Source organism: Geotrypetes seraphini, chromosome 8 (genome assembly GCF_902459505.1).
Source record: "Geotrypetes seraphini chromosome 8, aGeoSer1.1, whole genome shotgun sequence".
In the NCBI taxonomy this organism is placed as follows: Eukaryota; Metazoa; Chordata; class Amphibia; order Gymnophiona; family Dermophiidae; genus Geotrypetes; species Geotrypetes seraphini.
The window spans coordinates 150,195,001-150,213,935 of record NC_047091.1 but is presented as its reverse complement, the minus strand read 5'-3'; the positions used below and the strand labels follow the sequence as shown (position 1 = coordinate 150,213,935).

Sequence of the window (18,935 nt, the reverse complement as noted above, 5' to 3'; positions counted from 1 at the left end):
TGCAACAATCCAAGAATGCAACCCCAAAGACTTCACCTCATACTGGTGCAAGCTAAGCACAGCTATCCTAGATGAGCTAGCCCCAACACAAACAAAAACCAGAATTAGCAGATGCTCAGACAAATGGTTTGATAACGAACTACTCCTACTCAAGACAATGCAGACAACTAGAAAGAATATGGAGAAAGAACAACCAAGAAACCACGAAAACAGCATGAAGGAAACTAAACCGACAATACAAGAAAACTAAAAGAAAAAAGAAAGACACACTACATCAGCCTAATAGGCAAATAAACTATTCCAAATACTAAAAGAACTCGCAGTGCTCGCTTCGGCAGCACATATACTAAAATTGGAACGATACAGAGAAGATTAGCATGGCCCCTGCGCAAGGATGACACGCAAATTCGTGAAGCGTTCCATATTAAAAAAAAAATTAAAAAAAAAAATAAATAAATAAATAAATAAATAAACTCGCAGACACCAAACCCTACCTGGCCAATGACGACACCCCTCCCCCCTCAGCCACCCTTTTAGCCAAATACTTTAAAAACAAAATCACCAGGACTACCCTCACCGGAACCCCAACCCACCTAGAAGAGATCACAATGCCCCCCACAGAAAAAGAATCAGCTGTGGCAGACAGAACTTGGTCCCACTTCCCCACTATACAATGGTCCGATCTTAAACTACAAAAAATACAGCCAAGCAGCCTGCGACCTCAACCACTGTCCTCCATACTTATTAAAATCCTCCAGTACCAAATTCCGCGCTCTCCTCTTACAATGGATACAAACCATGCTCTCAGATGGCCTTTTCCAGCAAGACCTCAGTGAAATCATCATCACCCCGATCCTAAAAGACCCTAAAGGAGCAAAGGATCAACCATCCAACTACAGACCCATAGCCTCAATACCATTCTATGTCAAACTAATGGAAGGCCTGGTAGCTAAAGTCCTCACCAACTACCTAGAAGACCACAGCATCCTCTACCCCACACAATCTGGTTTCAGAACCAACTACAGCACAGAGACACTGCTGGGTTCCCTCATAGACACAGCTAGACAACACCTCAGCACAGGTAGAAAAATGCCGATTATACAACTGGATCTCACTGCAGCATTTGACCTGGTGGACCACAATATTCTACTACAAATACTAGAAACAATAGGAATCACAGACAAGGTACACACATGGTTTCAAGGATTCCTACAATTCAGACTTAGAGTAAAGTTGAACAAAGAAAATGCAGAACCTTGGTCCAACCCCTGCGGCGTACCCCAAGGATCTCCACTAGCCCCAACTCTCTTCAATCTCTACATCACATGCCTGGACAATTTAGGATTAACCTCCTATAGCTATGCAGACGACATCACCATTCTTCTTTCTTTTGAGCAACTGTCCTCCATGACAGACACTACACAGGACACTTGAAGCAGTAGCAACATGGATGAAAAATCACAAACTGAAACTGAACCCAGACAAGACAAAATTCATGCTCCTCGAAAATAATAAAACCCCAACCATAACAAATCTAGTAATAAACACAATCACATATCCCTTACAACCCACTCTAAAACTTCTAGGAATGACGATACAGATGCTGTACTATGCAACCACAAATCAACAAAACAATACAAAAATCATTTGCGGTCATGAGAAATTGAGGCAAAGTTTGAAAATTCGACAGAATACAAGTCCAGCTCTTGGTCCAGTCCCTATTCCTAGATCTTCTAGAATACTGCAACATACTTCATCTCCCCTGCCCCGCAACCATGATAAAACTACAAACAGTTCAAAACACACTGCTAAGACTTATCTATTCACTGAGGAATCAGGACCACATCACGGCGGCATACCTCGACTCACACTGGCACCCAATGCAAGCAAGAATACAATTCAAATTCTACTGCCTACTATTTAAAATCATAAATGGAGACAGCCCAGCCTACCTCAACCACCGTTTAATCCAATGTACCTTAACCAGACATAGAACCCACAAACCGTTCACGCATCCCCCAATCAGAGAAATCAAACAAATCAAAACAAAAAAAAAAACCTGTACAATAGCCTTCTAGCCACACAAGCAGCAAAACTGGACCACGAACTCTCCAATTTACTCATAACGACCCCAGTCTACAAATTATTCAAAAAAGAAATAAACCATGCTTTTCAAAAAATCCTTAAAGACAAACTAACACTGCAAGACTCTTCCCAATTCTCTGAAACAACTCGCTCTTCTCTTCAATTCCTCTGGAAATGGCCAGAAAACTTCTTTTGTAATCCGCCTTGAACCGCAAGGTATTGGTGGAATAGAAATTACTAATGTAATGTTATCGGGCAGATATTTTGCATGTATTACACATGCAAAATAACTGCTCGATTTAAAAAAAAAAAAAAAAAGCCCCCCCCCCCGACAAGTACATCACATGATGTACCGGGGCGTGGCCTAAGACTGCAGTATGTCGGAGGAGGAGGCCTGAAGCAGGAGGGACTAAGCACCCCTCCTGCTCCTGTTTTTAAAGGGAGGGGAAGGGGTGGGCCCAGCCTAGCTAAAGGTATGGAGAGGGAGTTGGGCCTAACCCGGCCAGGCCAAGTTTGCGATGGCAGGAGGGAGTTGGCATCCTTCCTGCCATATTCATTCGCACACGGGGAGGGGGTGGGTAAGCAGCAGCGGCGATGGTAGGCACCGGTGCGGGGCGGTCATTTCAGTGCGGGGGGTGTTTCGGGGAGGGGGGGGCACTGTCAGGTTAAAACCACAGGCTTGCAATGCGTTTTGCTGAATATATAAAAAAGAAAAAAAAATTCCTTTTTTTATATATTCTGCTAAAAGCATTGTGAGCCTGTAGTTTTAAAGGGCAGGAGAGTCGGCAAGGATAGAAACGATTGGTCTTCAGCAATAACTTCTTTTCTGATCGGCAAGCCCAATCGGTGTTGTAGAAATTGTTTAGTGAATCGCTGCCTTCCATAATTTGCATGCCCGTTTCCCTCATTTGCATGCACTAATCGGATCGGGAGGAAGGTTAGTGAATCGGGTCAGGGAACAATCGGTTTGCTTAGTGAATCTAAAGTCATTTACTCTCATCTGGAGTGGAGTGAATGGATTTCAAACAATTTGTAAATAATTAAAAGCCTTTTTTACTTTGGATGCCACAGATAATTATAATTATTCCATTCATGCTGCAGCATTAAATAGCATGCCCCAGTTCTGAGCCAGGCAAATCTCGGACACTAGTTCTCATGTTGCTCCTTGAAAGGATCCTTTATAATACAGTAATCTTGTGAGCTTGGGATTATAATTGTGGGGCTTGTAACTGTTGCCTGCTGCATTTGATGCCAACTTCAATTCTGTCTAATAAGGCATTTCTAATATGCTTTGCCCACTAAGGATTTTCTTATCTAATCTTTTGGAATGTATACTTAGCCCAGTGTATTTGCAGGTCACCAGTGTTGCAAGAGACTCAGATTTATCTAACCACATTCCTAGCAACGGAGCTGCATCTGAACCAGCATTTCTGATTAATTTGTACATTTTGGAAAAATTCCCAGAATTCATTCTACATGTTGTGGTCAAATATACTATTATGAGCAAAGTACAATAATAAGGTCTCATCACCTAAAGCTTGTCTTGTCGACTTATGAATGAGAAGTTATGGTAAATAGACTAAAGTGCACGGGACAACCGCACGCCAACAAATGCGCGCGGGACGTTAGCGCGCCAGATTAAAAACTTTTTAAAGCACTCTGAGGGGGGTTTTGTACTTTACTTAGAAGTGTTGCCACTGCCGTGGGGGGGGGGGGGGAAACCCATTACAGAGGAAAGTGTAATTGTTCCCTCTTTTTGGGGGAAAAATTACAGTTTCCTCTCTAAGGGGAGGTTCCCCCTACCCCCCAATGGCAACACTTCTAAGTAAAGTGGGGGGGGGGGGTTTCTCCCCCCAAAAAACCTCAGAGCACTTTAAAGTTAAGTTTTAACCGGCACGCTGATGTCCTGTGCACATTTCTCCGAGAGGCTTTATTGGCGCGTGATTGTCCCACGTGCTTTTGACTCGTCACCGAAGTTACAGTACAAGAACTTAACAGCCATACTGGATCAGACCAATGGTCCATTTAACCCAGTATCCTGTTTTCAACAGTGGCCAATCCAGGTCACAGTACCTGGCAGAAACCCAAATAGTAGCAACATTCCATGCTACCAATCCAGGGAAAAACAGTGGCTTCCCCCATGTTGTCTCAATAGCAGACTATGGACTTTTCCTCCAGGAACTTGTCAAAGACTTTTTAAACCCAGTTACGCTAATCACCACCATTGTCACATCATCCGGCCAAGAGTTCCAGAGCTTAGCTATTTTTTTTATTCACTTTTACATGTTCTATACCAATTAGGATTTTGTACGCCTTTAATCACATATCCCCTCATCCCTCTTTTCCAAACTGAAGAGCCCTAATTGTTTGTTTTTGTTTTTTAAATCATTCTTCATACAAGAAGAGGTCTGTCTCCATCAGTTTGGTTGCTCTTAAAGACGATGCACACTCTGAGTCACTTAAAAAAGTTTAAAAAAAAATAATAAAATAAAAACAACCCAACAACAAACCAACATTTTGACATTCGATTAGTTATTTAGAGAATATTATGTCCCCAGGATGAACCTTCAGGGTGTTCAGGCTGTTCTTTGGTTCCTTGCCATAGAAAAGAAGCCAAGCCTAGCCTTATATTTCCTGATCCCCAAAGCCTTGTCGTGATAGCAATATCCGAAACCTGGTTCACGGAATCGCATGGGTGGGATATGGTTATACCAGAGTACAACCTACTTCGTTGCGACCGAGTGGGTAAATTGGGAGGAGGAGTAGCGCTATACAGTACTAAGGAAAGCATCAAAACCACCAGAATCACAGATATTAGATACACCGGGGAATCCCTCTGGGTGAACCTGGCCAGAGGGAAAGAAAAATGCCTATACCTTGATGTGATATATAGACCTCCCAGGCAACAGGAGGACAAAGACATGGAATTAATTGAGGACATAGAGAACATCACGCTGCGCGGAGACTCAGTAATGCTAGGAGACTTCAACATGCCAGATGCAGATTGGAACACACTCTCCGCAACTACGGGTAGCAGCAAAAGAATATTAAACTCCATAAAGGGTGCACGTCTCAAGCAATTAGTGTTGGAGCCCACCAGGGATCAAGCATTACTAGACCTGGTCCTCACAAACGGAGATAGCGTCACGGAAGTCTCGGTAGGGGACACACTGGCCTCCAGCGACCATAATATGGTATGGCTCAACCTTAAGAAAGGTTTCCCTAAGACAAACACATCAACAAGGGTTCTCAACTTTAGAGGTACAGACTTCAACCGCATGGGAGATTTTGTCCATCGGGAGCTACATAAACAAGCAAAATCTGACAATGTGGAGGATATGTGGACGTCTCTGAAATCCATACTACACGAAGCAACAGACCGATACATAAAGACAGTTAGTAAACGCAGGAGAAACAAAAGACCCCAATGGTTCAGTAAAGAAATTTCAGACCTAGTTAAACAGAAAAAAAGACGCATTTATCACCTACAAACATCTAGGCAGAGAGGGGGCAAAAGAGTACTATCTAGACAGATCTAAAGCTGTCAAAACAGCAGTCAGGGAGTCCAAACTCCAAATGGAGGAAGAGTTAGCACGGAAAATTAAGAAAGGGGATAAATCTTTCTTCAGCTATATTAGTGACAGGAAAAGAAACAAAGATGGCATAGTACGCCTGAAGCAATCGGACGGTAACTTTGCGGAATCAGATTCTGAGAAGGCAGAACTACTAAACCAATACTTCTGTTCAGTATTCACCCGAGAAGCGCCGGGAGTTGGTCCACAGCTGCAGATGGGAGATAACCAGAAAGACCCGTTTCAAGATTTTGAATTTACGCCCAGTAGCGTCTACGACGAACTATCAAGACTCAAAGTAAACAAAGCCATGGGACCAGATAACCTACATCCCAGAATGCTCAGGGAGTTAAGGGAAGTCCTGGCAGAACCATTATCTGTTCTTTTCAATCTTTCCCTAAGCACAGGAAGGGTCCCCTTGGACTGGAAAACCGCCAACGTAATCCCACTCCACAAAAAGGGCTGCAGGACAGAGACAGCAAACTACAGACCAGTGAGTCTCACGTCTATAGTGTGTAAACTCATGGAAACACTGATCAAACAGAATATTGACACAATCCTAGACGAAAAAAAAAACTGCGTGATCCACACCAACACGGGTTCACCCAGGGTAGATCCTGCCAATCTAATCTGATTAGCTTTTTTTAACTGGGTTACTAGACAACTGGATGCTGGAGAGTCACTGGACGTAGTGTATTTGGACTTCAGTAAAGCATTTGATAGCGTCCCTCATCGAAGATTACTGAACAAGCTAAAATCAATAGGATTAGGAGACACTCTAACTATATGGGTTGGGGATTGGCTGAGCGGCAGACATCAGAGGGTGGTGGTGAACGGTACCCCATCTGAAGCATCGGACGTGATAAGTGGAGTGCCGCAGGGCTCGGTCCTGGGTCCGATTCTATTCAACTTATTCATAAGAGATATGACGCAAGGACTTAGGGGAAAGGTATCGCTGTTCGCCGACGACGCCAAACTTTGCAACATAGTAGGCAGAAACTTATTACCTGATAATATGACACACGATCTACTGCTGCTGGAACAATGGTCAACTACTTGGCAGCTTGGCTTCAATGCTAAAAAATGCAAGGTAATGCACCTGGGAAAGAGAAACCCGCGTAGAACTTATGAACTAAATGGTGAGACCTTGGTTAGGACCACAGCGGAACGCGATCTAGGAGTGATCATTAGCGAGGGCATGAAGGTTGCCAATCAAGTGGAGAAGGCTTCCTCCAGGGCAAGACAAATGATGGGCTGTATCCGCAGAGGTTTCGTCAGCAGGAGACCTGAAGTTATGATGCCGTTGTACAGAGCCATGGTGAGGCCTCACTTAGAGTACTGCGTTCAGTTTTGGAGACCTCACTACCGAAAGGACGTGCTGAGAATCGAGTCGGTACAGCGAACAGCCACCAGGATGGTCTTGGGGCTCAAGGATCTCACGTATGAAGAAAGACTAAAGAAATTGCGGATGTACTCACTTGAGGAAAGAAGAGAACGGGGAGATATGATTGAAACGTATAAGTATATCACGGGGCACATCAAGTCAGAAGATGATATCTTCCGGCTCATGGGAACCTCGACCACCAGAGGGCATCTGCTGAAAATCAGGGGAGGGAAATTTCATGGCGACTTCAGGAAGTATTTCTTCACCGAGAGAGTTGTGGATCATTGGAACAGACTCCCACTCCAGGTGATAAAGGCCAGCAGCGTGACGGATTTTAAGAGAAAATGGGATACTCACGTGGGATCTTTAAGGGAGTAAACTCAGGGGGGGGGGATACTTGGAATGGGCAGACTTGGTGGGCTATAGCCCTTTTCTGCCGCTTTTTCTATGTTTCTATGAGAGAAAATGTAGAAAAAACTGGCTCTATCAACCTTTTTATTCCTGAATGCTACGATGTGTCTATATACACAAGTGTGCTCACTGTATATTATAGTATTGCCATACTCCCTTGCCCTCCCTGAAATGCATGATCCCCAATTCGGTTAGATCCTACTGTGGCAGCAAAGAGTGTCACAAAACTTGCCAATTAATATTTTTGGCAGCAATGGCTACATTAATCAGAGTTAACTTTGAATGTAATGCATTAGTTGTAATTACAAAAAAAAAAAAAAAAAAAAGTTTGTGTTGCTTCATCTGTCTCTTCCAAGCATCTCTTCTATTCCCAGCCCATCCTGAGCACAATCCAGCATCAGACTACCTTAAGTGGCTTTCAGTGGCTCTATTGCACATATGCTGCACCTTTCCCTCTGACCCAATCCAGCATCGATTCACTTTGGTGAATCGTACCTATTTGTTGTCTGAGAAAATCTGACTCACTGATTCAGCGACCCCTACCCTGGTAAGGCCCAACATACCTCCTAGGCCTTCTAAAACAGCAGCGCTCTAAACGGACTGCTTCACAGCATTCCCCACCGGGGCCTTCCTTCTGCTGCCATCACTGATGACATCATTGGTGACATGGCAGAGGGAAGACTTAGTGGGGCAGCTCGCGAAGCAGCCCATTCAGAGCGCTGCTACTACTTTAAGGTGGCCTCAAAGGTATATCAGGTGTCACAGTGGGAGGATCAGAGGGATGCTGCTGCACATGGAGGGAGAAAGGAGAGAGGAAGCATTGTTGGGGTGGAGGACAGGAAGGGAGAGATGAAAACAGAGGTAGAAATGCAAGGAAAACAGAGGGGGAGAAATGCTGGACAAAGGATGGAGGGCAGGGAGAAAGAGAAAGAAGTGTTGCACATGATAATGGAGGGGAGGAAAGGAAAGATGTTGCATGGAGGGGAATAGAGAGGACAGAGAGACAGAGACAAAATTTTCTATTTTGTGATTATGTCAGATTTGAAATGTATATCCTGCCAGAGCTGGTGTTAGATCCTAGCTCATGCTCGCCTTCTAACAAAGAGGAAAAGTTTTTTGGGTTTTTTTTTTACACCACAGTGCAGGCATGGAGTTAGAGAGGACAAAGAGAGAGGGAATGGGTGGAAAAACTATAAAAATAAACCTGCCAGGACGTTTGGGGGGGGGGAATAAAAAACCCACGCCCGATTGGGCAGGATAAAAAGTGAATCTATTTTAAAACTCTATTCAATAGGCTGAATCAACTAGAAAAAAAAGTTTTCCCTGAATCGGGCAGTACTACTGGGAACCAGACCACCTTTTAAGGTAGACTGTGGCAGTGATTTGAGCTGTAGACCCAGAAGCTGTACTGGAAAGGCCACTGGTGGAAGCTATGGTTAAGGCAGTCAGTTCCAGTAACCACAAGAGCAGCTTGGTGCTGCTCACCTCCAAGTTTGTGTTGCTGCTGAGAAACAGACAGAAAAGGAAGAGATATTGTATCTTGGGGTAGGAGAGAGGGAGATCGTGAGTCTTTTAGGGAAGGGGGATGGGATATGACATACTACCTTTCTGAAACATGATGGCAGATTTAATGCCAAATGGCTCGACCATATACGAGTTCTTATTTTGTACCAGACAAAATGGAGGGTTAAGTGACTTGCCCCAGAGTCACATAGAGATGCAGCGGGAAATAAAATGCCTTTAACTGTGTGATTAATTGTGACTAGGAGTTTAATCAAAAATGTAGCTCTAATACAAAAAATACACTATAAAAGGTGGTACACTCACATTTAAGAGTATATCAATCCCTGCAGATGGCTCTTGTTAACACAGTTGACAAGTTTCGGGCTAGTTGGTTGAGTAATTAAGATGCCACACTAAAAATCCAACTCCCTACCCCATCATTTTGCCTTAAAACAAGCTCTCAGATATGCAGAGGACACAATTGCAGCATTATAAATTCATGGAGGAATGTTCAGAAACAAGAGCTGCTACTACCATGGTACAATCTCGACTACAATCATCATAGCAGCTCATAGTGGGGGCAGATGCTCAAAATTAAAATCTGTCTTAAACCGGTTCCAGCAGGTTTAGCGTGCATGTGTTTTAGTGGCAGATAATCAAAAGGGCTTACCGAGGATTTTTCCTAGTTTTCTAGCAGTCTGAAACAGCCACGTAAATGTAGCGTAAGTAGGTCATTAATATTAAAGCATCACTGAGCAATTCTCTAACCCAGCGTCTCTCAAACTTTCGAGCCGGAGCACACTAAAGGTAGTGGCCACGACTTGAGGCACCCAGAAGTGCGCATATGTGCGACATCATCACGTAGACATCCACACATTGCAGAGGCCCTCCAGATGGGCCCTGAGACACCAGTAGGGGGTGCCAGCAGGGAAAAGGGCCGCGATATGGCAAATGAGGTTCAACATGGATAAGTGCAAGGTGATGCACGTCGGTAACAAAAATCATATGCACGAATACAGGATGTCCAGTGCTATTCTCGGAGAGAGCCCCCAGGAAAGAGAGACTTGAGAGTACTTGTAGACAAGTCAATGAAACCGTCTGCGGCGGCAGCAGCAGTGAAAAGGTCAAACAGAATGCTAGGAATGATTACGAAGGGGATCACAAACAGACCTGAAAAGGTTATCATGCCGTTATACCAGGCCATGGTACGCCCCCACCTGAATACTGCGTCTAACACTGGTCACCGTACATGAAAAAGGACATAGTACTACTCGAAAGGGTCCAGAGAAGAGCGACAAAAAATGGTTAAGGGGCTGGAGGAATTGCCGTACAACAAGAGGCTAGAGAAACTGGGCCTCTTCTCTCTTGAAAAGAGAAGACAGAGGGGACATGATCAAAACATTCAAAATATTGAAAGGAATTGACTTAGTAGAGAAAGAGGGTTGTTCACCCTCTCCAAGGTGAAGAGAATTAGAGGGCACTCGCTAAAGTTGAAAGGGGATAGATTCCGTACAAACGTAAGGAAGTTCTTCATCCAGAGAGTGTTAGAAATCTGGAATGCTCTTCCGGAGGCTGTTATAGGGGAAAACACCCTCCAGGGATTCAAGACAAGGTTGAATAAGTTCCTACTGGAACAGAACATACGAAAGTAAGGATAGATTCAAATAGGGCACTGGTCTTTGACCTAAGGGCCGCCGCGTGAGTGGACTGCTGGGCACGATGGACCACTGGTCTGACCCAGCAGCAGCAAATCTTATGTTCCGAGAGAAGAAGAGGCACTGATGCTAGCTGATTGCTTACAGCAGTGTTTCTCAACAAATTCAAGCTAAGTACCCCCTATGTCTAACAAATATCAACTGAGTACCCAACCAGACCTCCCTAGGCCCACCCAAGCTCTGCCCCAGATCCCATCCACTTTACTAATTGTAATGCAATTTTTTCCATTCATTTTTCATATACACAGCAGATATAAATTCTCAAACTCAACACCTTTCAATCACTATATTGAAAATAAAATCATTTTACCTACCAGTGATCCTCTGTAGGCTGTTGTAATTAGCTTTAAAAGGTAAGACTGGGAGGCCAGGGGGGAAGGTGGAGGACGTTAGAAAAGGGGGAAACATGCAGGCCTTCAGCAAATCGGGCAGCGCTGGCGCTGTACCGTGTAGGAAGTCAGCTGGCAGGCGCCTCTCTTCCTCCTCAGTGTGCCGTGGCAACACTTGGAATCTCAGGAGGCACACTAGTGTGCCTCGGCACACAGTTTGAGATATACTGCTCTAACCTCATTGTGCCACAATTGTGGCCAAAATTTGCCGACATGTCTGAGCTATCATTGCCTTACTTTCTCACCAGTGCCCGAGTGCCGATTGGCTCAGGCACTGACAGAAAAGAAAGGTTTGACAGCTCAGTACCCCCCACCTGCAAATAAAAATAAATAAACTGAAGATTGGCAGGAGAGATGCTCTTTCCTACTGCGTCAAACAATCACTCCCAACACTGCTACCCCCCCCCCCCGGCAGTGGAGAGACACCCACTCCCTCCCATCGCCAAGCGATGCCCCTAACAACTCCCCCCCCTCGCTTATGATGGCAGGCTGGAGAGATGCCAGGAGGCACATCTCTTCAAAATGGCGGACCTTCCCCTCCTTGGTGCATGAGTTTTTTGGAGAATGTAGCGATTTTTAAAAAGTGAGTCAATAACAGCTGCGACAGTGGCCCATTGGTTTTAAACGCAAATTTTTGAGAATCTAGCCCTCTGTTCATCACTAAATCCCACGTAAAGCCAATTAAAAACACCCATCCAGTACTGGATGGATCTAGAATTAGATCCCTCAAAATTGTCCAGTGAAATATTAAACATAAGATATAGGGATCCTTTTACTAAAGCTTAGCAACTAGCATGCACTAATTCCGTTAGCAAATATTATGAAGCCCATAGGTGCAAGATGGGTTTATTTGTATTTAATGCACGCTAAGCTTACTTTAAAGGGCTCCTGGTAACTAAACTACACAAATATTTAGTTTCAAAATCTTCACTAAAATAAATCTATCAATCTTTTGGATTCAGTACTATAAAGCTTTTCATCTCTTATCAATTGAGGAGTTAAAAAATAAAATAAAATTGACAAGGCATTTATTTTGATAAATCTACAGCAATATATCTTGAGATATGAACTGCCCAGATCTCTCTAGGATACATTTGAAACAAATACAGCAGATTGGTATGGAGGAGACCCTTCACATTTTCTGGCATGGCAATTGTGGTTCATGGCACTAGAAGGGGAGGGGGGGTAATAACCCCCTCCCCCTAGCAAAGTTTACAGGTAGTTTGTACTCAGACTTAGCTAGCAATTTTCAGAGAAAAAGATTTAAAAACAAAAAAAAAAAACCCAACATAAAACACCCCACCAGAAAAAGTCTCATTTGCTTCTCAGGGTGCACAGAAATGTTCCAACATATTTTGCCTCCTTTCTTTGACTGGTATATAACAGGAGTAAAATGCATTCATGGAGAGAAGTAGCCACCTAGTGGTTAGTACAGCTGACTGCGATCCTGGGGAACAGGGTTCCAATTCTCCTTGTGACCTGGGCAAGTCACTTAACTCTCCATTACCCCAGCTACAAAATCTTAAGAGTGTGAGCCCACTAGAGAGAGAAAATACCTGTGTATAAAGAGTTAACTACATAGTGCTATAGAAATGATTAGTAGAAGTAGCAGCAGCAGAACTGACAGTTCCACCGAGTATGCACCTTGCACCCCTGATCTAAGCACCCCCACCTCTTTACGCCTCTTTTTAAACATCACTTGACAATCAGGAAACTGTTTTCAGACACGATAATTTACTTAAGAAAAATTTACTTTACTTTAATAAAATTTCTCATTAAATAATTAAATCTGAGAAAAAGCAGTACTTAATAGCTTTCATGTCTTAAAAAGTTATTTCAACGCTGAAGACAAAACGAAAATCGGAGCCAAACTATAGGATGATCAGCGTGACATCAATAGCCATCTTGAAGAGAAGAAGTCCCCCACCCCACCCCACCCTCTTTCTGTGGTCACGGTGTCCTGTTTTAGATAGGAAAATAGGAACAACAATGGCCTAAAGAAGTGAAAGTCATTGACGATTTTCTATCTGTGCACGAGTTTATGACTATCTTAGGAGATCGGCTTGATTCTGGCCTCACAATGAAGTTGCAAGTAATTAAGACTATACAAGCATGTTTTGCACAAATGCATTTGTTACATCGATTAAAACTAATGCTTGCACCATATGATTTTTGTACTGCAGTTCAGGCTATGGCTCTGTTGAGACTTGATTATTGTAATGCCCTGAATCTTGGAATAACAAAAGCAAGGAGTAGGGCACTGCAGGTTATTACAAAACACAGTGGCAAGACTAATTATGGGACTGTCTAAATATGATCACATTTCACCACATCTACAGCAATTGCATTGGCTACCAGTCACCTTCAGAATCCTCTATAATAAAACCCTAAACGCGTATGCGCACTTAGGAGACCGTGATACCTGACAGCGTGCTGTGTCCTTCCGTGGCTGTATTCTATTTGTGGCACGCGGCGGCTTGAGGCGCAAGCGCCGGCTTGCAGCGTGTGCCATTTGAGCGGCAGTGGCGGTTTCACTCCTGCGCTGCCTGGATGCCTCTTCTCACCCCCGGACCAGCAAACGCACCAGCCACAGGGCTTTCACTTCGAAAAGGAGAAGGGGTACTACTGGACAGGGGGATCAGGTAAGGGGTGCTACGGGAGGGGGGGAGGTAAAAGGAAGGGAGAAGGCCTACTGCTGGACAGGGGGAGCAGGGAAGAGGTGCTGCTGGACAGGGGGGGAGGTAAAAGGAAGGGAGAAGGCCTACTGCTGGACAGGGGGAGCAGGCAAGGAGTGGTGGTGGACAGCTGAGGAAAGAGAAAGAAAGAAAGACAGACGGACACACACATCTATTCTAGCACCCATTAATGTAAGACTAGTACAATATAAGACAGTAATGATCTGCCATCAATTCTTGTATGGAAACATTCCAAAATTGTTTAAAACTAACATGTTCAGTTATACACCAAACAGATCATTACGTTCTGAAAATCTAGAAGACGAATGCGAATCCAAGGCTTGTTAATTAGTTAAGGCTTGTTAATTAGTTAAAAATATAAAAATTTTAGGAGTAATCTTTGATAATAAACTTAATTATCATGATCATATCAGTAGTATTGTGAAAACTACCTTTTACAGACTGCGTAAAATTCGTTCCATTTCTAAGTTTCTTTGTCCTAAAGCACTTAATATACTGATTCATTCTCTGGTGATGTCTAAAATCGACTATTGCAATTCCCTTTTTAAAGGAATTGCTTTACAAGAGATAAAACGATTACAAATTATTCAAAATGCATCAATTAAATTGATAACTAAATCCAAAAAGTTTGATCATGTAACACCACTCCTCAAAAAGGCTCATTGGCTTCCAGTCATATATAGAATTACTCATAAATTATGTACAGTTATTTTTAAAACCTTATATAATAAGACTCCAGCATTTCTATTTAGATTACTTATCCCTTATTCCGCAAAGAGAATATTACGATCTAGCGAACAAAATATTTTATCCATTCCCTCACTAAAAATTATTAATACAAGGAGACAATTTATCTTTTCTTGTACAGCACCGCAGACTTGGAACGCCCTATGTTTTTACGGGAGGAGAAGGAGTTCGCGAAATTTAAAAATGAGTTGAAAACTTTTCTTTTTAAAGATGCATTCGCAAGTTAATCTTTTATCTTATTGTTTTGGTTTATTTTATTCCCCCTGTATGTCTTATTTCCCTTTTGTATTTTCCCTTGATGTCTCTTCTTTTCTTTACGAATTGTATTTCATCCCTCCTTACCTATTGTTTAGTAATGTTAATTTTTATCATAATAATTTTATTTATTAAATGTATGGACTGTTTTGTTCCCTAACATATGTAAATTTTAAGTGTACACCGCTTAGAAATTTGGATTAAGCGGTTAATCAAGTCATCCAATAAACTTGAAACTTAAACTTGAAACTTGAGACTGGTAAAATGACTTTCTGCTGTCCAGAAGTTAAAATATGGAACTCGCTTGTGGGCCAATACAAAAATTGCCTGAAGAGGGCACATTTAGGAAACTACTCAAGACACAACTATTTGTAGATGATTTTCTTTTAAATTATGTATGTATGTTTATTTCTGTAGGAAAGTCTGTCTTGCTCCATCTTGTTACTGTCGTTAAGTCTTTTTTTTTTTTTAAGCATACTTGCTTATTAATAACAGATAGAAAGCATTTCCAGGATAAGGGGCCAAAAGCCAGGCCACTATCATGCCATTCTTTTTTTTATTATTATTACATTAAACAAATGATTTTGCTTAAGGCTTAAAATCCAAAGTTCTTTCACTTTTATCACTGTTTCAGTCGCTTCAAAAATCAGGGGGGGGGGGAAAAAAAATCAAATAAAGCCTTGAAAACGCAGGATTAAGTCATATTTTCTTCCCAAGCGCAAAGAAAGTCAGCATATACATGGCACCTTCGTGCTCACTCCCAACATCTCCGCGCAATAACTCCCAATTAAATCGTGGAAATGAATTAAGGACTCCCTTCCCCTTCCGGCAAGTATCTTACCTTCTTCACCTGACTGATGATAAGTTCGGGTACCAAGAAGACGAGCAGGATGCCAAGGGCTGCCAGCAGTAGTCCGAGGCAGACCAGGATAAGGACTGCCCTGCGCGCCTTCGACAGCGCCATTGGGCCGAGCACCTACACAGCGCGCAGCGGCCTCGCCACATCCTAGTAGCCCCCGACTGGACGTTTTATTTCCCTGGGAAGGGGCGTGTCACGTGCAGGAGGTGGCTAGATTCCATTCCTCTCCCCCACCCCGGCGCTTGCGTGTATTTCGCCGCTTTTCCAGCCTGGAGGAGGGAAGGGGAGGGGATAAGCCTGGTAGGAGGGGGCGGAGCTTTCAAACCCTAATACGCTTCCCTTTCTATCAGCTGATCATTTACGCTTGGTTCCTCGCGCCTTTCCCCCTGCTCCCCGCCTTATCGCTGATCAGTGCGGTATTTACGCCTCTGCAGTACGAGCAAGTATTAAGAAGAAAGTTCTGCCTCTGTGACAGAGCTGGAATCTAGGGAGAGGTGATGAGGGAGGGCGCCGAGACACGGGAAGCAGCAAAATGAGGCATATCACGTCCTACACACAGACACCCCCTATAGATTTTAGGCTGTGAAAACTGTAAGATTGGTTCTAGTAGTCAGCGTGCTGTTTTAAAGTTCTTCAGTAACTAATTTTTCATTTTGAATTTTTTATTCTTTACATTTGCTCCCCACTGTCTCTAGCATGATACGGGGACAAACTTTGTCCTGGTGTCATTCTCTATGTAAAAACTTAACCCATCTTAATTGGCAACTGAAGTCAGCGATTTAAAAACAACAACAAAAAAAAAAACCCTGCAGAAACTGCTAACATCTGTGTCATCCACTGATCAGACTCCTAACTTCTGCAATATCTTTCCATCATATGCCCATCTACTCAAGAATCTTACTGCTATTGTAACAGATTCATCCATCATTGCTAGCAGCAAGGAGCATTTAAATAAACACTTATTTTCTTGCTCATGCACGGACTACACAGTTTAGGTTTTTCCAAACCCTTTTCTGAAAGACAATCTGTGGGAAGGTTGCCTCTAAACCAGATCAAAATAGAAGGCTCTACTGTGATTATAAACAGTTGTACAGAATATTGTCCCTTTTTAACGTTTAAAAAATATTTAAATATAAAATCATGTATTTGAGGCTTGTGTAAATGAGGACAGAGTCTGCAGGGACAAGCTTTGTCCCCAAGGGTTAAGTGATTTGTTCTCAGTCACAGAGCCGCAGGGAAGAGGATAAATAAATAACATGCCTTTAATTGTGCAATTCATCATTAACATTTTAATTGAAATACAAAATAAATATAGATAGATATACACACACACACACCAAATCCCTCTTTCCACCCCCACCTCCAATACAGGCAGTCATATTATAACCTCCCATGCACTCCTCCTTCATCATACACTTGTATTATTACAAGCCAACAAAACACCAGGTTATTTTTTATGACAAGCCTGTTTAATTGTGTTGCTTTTAGCTCTCATTTTATTACAGGTATTTAATATTTTTTTGTGGGATAGCAAATGTGATAAACAAGGGGTTTAGATAAAACTGATAAAAAGATTTTGAGGTGGTGATTTCAAACCCCGTGCTGCTCCTTGTGACCCTGGATAAGTCACTTAATCTTCCATTGCCCCAGCTAAATAGATAGATTATGAGCCCACCAGGACAGATAGGGAAAATGCTCAAAGTACCTGTTTTGAGTGTGGTTATAAAGCTACAGAAAGGAGGTAGACAAGTCCCAATCCCTTTCCCTTAATGTGATGTTTGCAAGGTAGACTCAGACAATCTGCAACTTAGGCCTCCTTCAATTAACCTCAAGGACACTAAAATCCTTCTTCCAACATTATAACTTAACAATTATGAACCGAACAATCCTGTAAAAATACAAAACTGAGATATCATACAGGGCAGTTTCCAAATTTAAAAAAGCCATTGACACGGACTCTTCTTTTGAGTCTGTGTGGCAGTCAGGAGTATTACTCTGCTTTGCCTTCAGCTGCACCCCCCCCCCCCCCCCCTCAATCCCACCCTTGCAGCTGCTGCCTTAGGTAGCTGCCTAGTCTTGCCTAATAGTTGAAAGAGTCCTGGGTGCATTATCAGAGTAAATTATTAGAAAACGGAATAGTTTAGTAAAAATCAGAGAGAATTATTATAGGGTGTTTCTGGTGGAGGTGGTGAAGTTGAGATTGTATGTTGTAAATCAGTTCAGTTTTCATAAGGGAAGCAATTTATATATTCTAATTAAATATACATCTTGAACACACAGCAAGCCCAGGCCACTCTGACTTCTCCCTCATTCCAGGAGCAAGAGACAAACACATTCATCCACAATTTTAATATTGTGTACATCACCCTCTCTACAAGCAACCCAGTGCTATTCCTCCCCACTACAAAAACAATACTACTACAACATGACACATAACTCCAATTACCCACCCTGCCAGCCTGCTTCGTACACTGCAGCTATAACAGAACTCTTCCATTTACTTCTCTTCATCCTCCAAAGAACCAAACTTGCACCCCCTCCTTCCCAATTTACTATCACACATACATGCATGGGAGTGAAAAGTTCAATTTGTGTGTGAGCGAGGATGGGGAAGAAAATGCAGTTGCATACCTGTAACAGGGGTTCTCCGTAGACAGAAGGGGAATGTAGTCACACTTGTTGGTGAAGTCCTTAGACTGATCCTGTGTGTTGGTGCTCTCCCATAGCAAAAGTAAGCCTTTGGCTTACTGAGCATGTGCAGGGATTCCCACCTTCAGTGGCCCCTCCCCTTGCTACTCAGTTTTGTCTCTAGCTGAAGTCATAGATACATATCTTAGAGGGGAAGGAGGGAGGGTAAATGTGACTACATTCCCCTGCTATCTACAGAGAACCCCTGTTACAGGTAACTGCTATCTACAGAGAACCTCTGTTACAGGTAAGCAACTGCATTTTCTCTGGACACAAGCAGGGAAGATGTAGTCACACTTGGTGAGTCCCTAGCTGCTTGTTGCAGAAAGGGGTGGTTGTGATATATTAAAGGAGAAAATAAGAGTGGTGAGGACAGAAAGTTGGAAAGTCACAAATGATATCATGTCTTGGTGTAAACCAGAAAGGAATGCAAAGTAGGGACGGAGGACGAAGATGCTCTGTATAAGGGTCCACAGTGGAGACCACTGAAGAAGTTGTTTGGAAGTGGTGTGTAGGTTAATCTTTTGAAGAAGTGATTGACATGTTAAGAACAGAAATCCATAGAATGGGAAAAAATTATATGGAAACAATAGAATCTGCTCTTTCTGTTTGGAGGCTGTTTGATATGGCT

The 18,935-nt window shown here is 42.9% G+C and overlaps 1 protein-coding gene and 1 non-coding gene across 6 annotated transcripts in view; one reads left to right on the top strand and one right to left on the bottom strand.

The window, feature by feature from the left end:
• Nucleotides 1–18,368, bottom strand: part of SCARB1 (scavenger receptor class B member 1) — a 210,439-nt gene extending 192,071 nt beyond the window's left edge. For 4 of the 5 annotated variants that reach the window (XM_033954980.1, XM_033954982.1, XM_033954978.1 and 1 more), the window contains exon 1: nucleotides 15,599–15,883. In XM_033954980.1, coding sequence (XP_033810871.1) covers nucleotides 15,599–15,721 — 123 coding nt within the window. In that variant the 5' untranslated portion in view covers nucleotides 15,722–15,883. Of the gene's footprint in view, nucleotides 1–15,598; nucleotides 15,884–18,247 lie in introns of those variants that run through there. The other variant, XM_033954981.1, reaches the window with a different exon arrangement.
• Nucleotides 323–429, top strand: LOC117366267. The gene has a single exon (XR_004540540.1). It is a non-coding gene; the product is annotated as a U6 spliceosomal RNA (small nuclear RNA).
• Nucleotides 18,369–18,935: the final 567 nt, after the last annotated feature.